This window comes from Cupressus sempervirens, chromosome 5 (assembly GCF_028749045.1).
Source record: "Cupressus sempervirens isolate cs-2001-9-10 chromosome 5, ASM2874904v1, whole genome shotgun sequence".
In the NCBI taxonomy this organism is placed as follows: Eukaryota; Viridiplantae; Streptophyta; class Pinopsida; order Cupressales; family Cupressaceae; genus Cupressus; species Cupressus sempervirens.
The window spans coordinates 711,783,372-711,785,175 of NC_143122.1; the positions used below are offsets into that span (position 1 = coordinate 711,783,372).

At 34.9% G+C, this 1,804-nt stretch overlaps 1 protein-coding gene across 1 annotated transcript; it reads left to right on the top strand.

Annotated features, from left to right (window-relative positions):
• The first annotated feature begins 271 nt into the window (after window positions 1-271).
• LOC149557975 (F-box protein At3g22700-like) lies at window positions 272-1,447 on the top strand. The gene is made up of 2 exons (XM_089830535.1): window positions 272-419; window positions 525-1,447. Exons 1-2 carry the CDS (start codon window positions 272-274, stop codon window positions 1,445-1,447), a joined length of 1,071 nt encoding a protein of 356 aa, XP_089686661.1.
• The last annotated feature ends 357 nt before the right edge of the window (window positions 1,448-1,804 follow it).

Below are 1,804 nucleotides of genomic sequence, written 5' to 3' on the forward strand. Positions count from 1 at the left end.
TGCAATTGGAACTAACCCAAACTAAATTCTGTATTTAAATTTTAGAAACAACCCCATGAAAAGCAACTCACACTTTATTGATGGAAGGGTGACTCAAAAGTCCACTATCTTAGAAGCAAATACTCATGTCATCCTGTTTAATCGAAGAAAAATAAATTAATTACTAAAAAAATAAAGCTAACATGCATTCGGCATACTATTTATATGGCATGTCTAGCCGCATGCAATCTATACCTTGTTTTTTAAGAGATTTTATTTCCAAGGAATAATAATGCTTCTTTCTGAACAGAGTTCTGCAATGAAGGTTATGTGGTCTGAATTACCAGACGGAGTAGTGGAGACCATATTGAAGCGGCTTCCATTGGAATCTGTTGCCAGGTTTCGTACAGTCTGCAAGGACTGGAATAGATATCTGTCCGGTAAGGAATTTTTCAAATGGAGGAGGGAAAATTTCAAAGAGAATCCATGTTTCCTTTTTGAAAATGAACAAAGAAATTGTTACCGTTTCGATATGTCAACAAAAGAACGAAAATCTTTTCCTGTTAGTGGTAAAGTATTGGCATCTGTTGGAGGATTACTCCTCATCCTCATGCCTTCCGGCCGATTTTGGATTGATCTATTTTTGTACAATCCGCTGAACAGAACACGTATTCAGATCCCTCATGGGGGGATTACTTATAAATGCAGTATGGTGATGATGTGCAATCCAGGAAGGGAAACTTTTGTTGTGCTTCCCCCGCATATAGTCAGCAAAGATAATGGAATAATGGTGGGAGAGATTCTATGGAAGGGTGAACAATACAAACTAGTAGCAGTTCGCGAGGCTATAACACAAGTCAATTTTCTTTGCGAGACTTTCGTAGAAGTGTATGATTTTTCACAGAAATCATGGGTTGCTGTACAGCAGCTGCCGAAAGGGAGGTATATCGAGGAAATAATTTTCTTCAAGGGCTTATTCTTCTGCACTGTGAAGAAGAAGGGTTTTGGGGGTGAGAAATGGAGTGTGAAGGTTTTGAAGATTAAAGAAGATTTTACAAGCGAAATGGTAGATCCATCCGTTCCTTTATATAAGAATTATAGGCGGCCTCATTTGATTGTATGTGGCTCATCATTAGTTCTCTTCATGCAGTGTGATGAATATCAATTAAGTTTTTGGGAGTTAATTGAGCCTAGCAATAATTTAAGCATAATTTCAAACCTATCTAATTGGAAGCTGATTGCAATGATCCGTCAAGGGGTGCCGCGTTTATATCATTGTCCAAGGAAATTGGTGGCATTAGATAATTATATCTGCGTTCTAAGTAAACATTGTGGATTCGTGGCCTTCTTCAATAAAGAAAATGGATCATGGGAGGACTTTCCAGTGGTAAATAATGTATATAAGCCGAAGCCAGTGGTTACAGACGTATATCTTTATGACCCGAGGCCTGATATATCTTTTCAGTAATTCAATTATCACGTTGGAGGCTTCTACTTTTTTAAATGTTTCCATCAGAAAATAACCTTCTCTTTTCGTGGCATATGTTTTCCATTCTGTATTTATAATTTGGAAAATAAAATTAAGAAATTATTTCAATGTCAAATCTTAAAATTGTATAATTTGCATATTTTTGTATAAAATTGACTAGAAATAATTTTACATATTAATATTTTCTATTTATGATTTTAAAAAGAAATAAAAAAACTAAAAACTTACTTTAATGTTGAAAATTTTATTTTAAATTTAAAATAAAGGCATTCCGGTGAAGAGAAGCCTCCAACATGATAATTGAATTTTATCTTTTCACTAGGCATGTTGGAGGAT

Excerpts from the sequence above, each read along its gene's own strand:
- LOC149557975 (XM_089830535.1), top strand. The coding sequence starts at position 272 with ATGCTTCTTTCTGAACAGAGTTCTGCAATGAAGGTTATGTGGTCTGAA. Across the intron at positions 420-524 it reads CTGGAATAGATATCTGTCCG|AACGAAAATCTTTTCCTGTT; the intron begins GTAAGGAATTTT and ends TGTCAACAAAAG.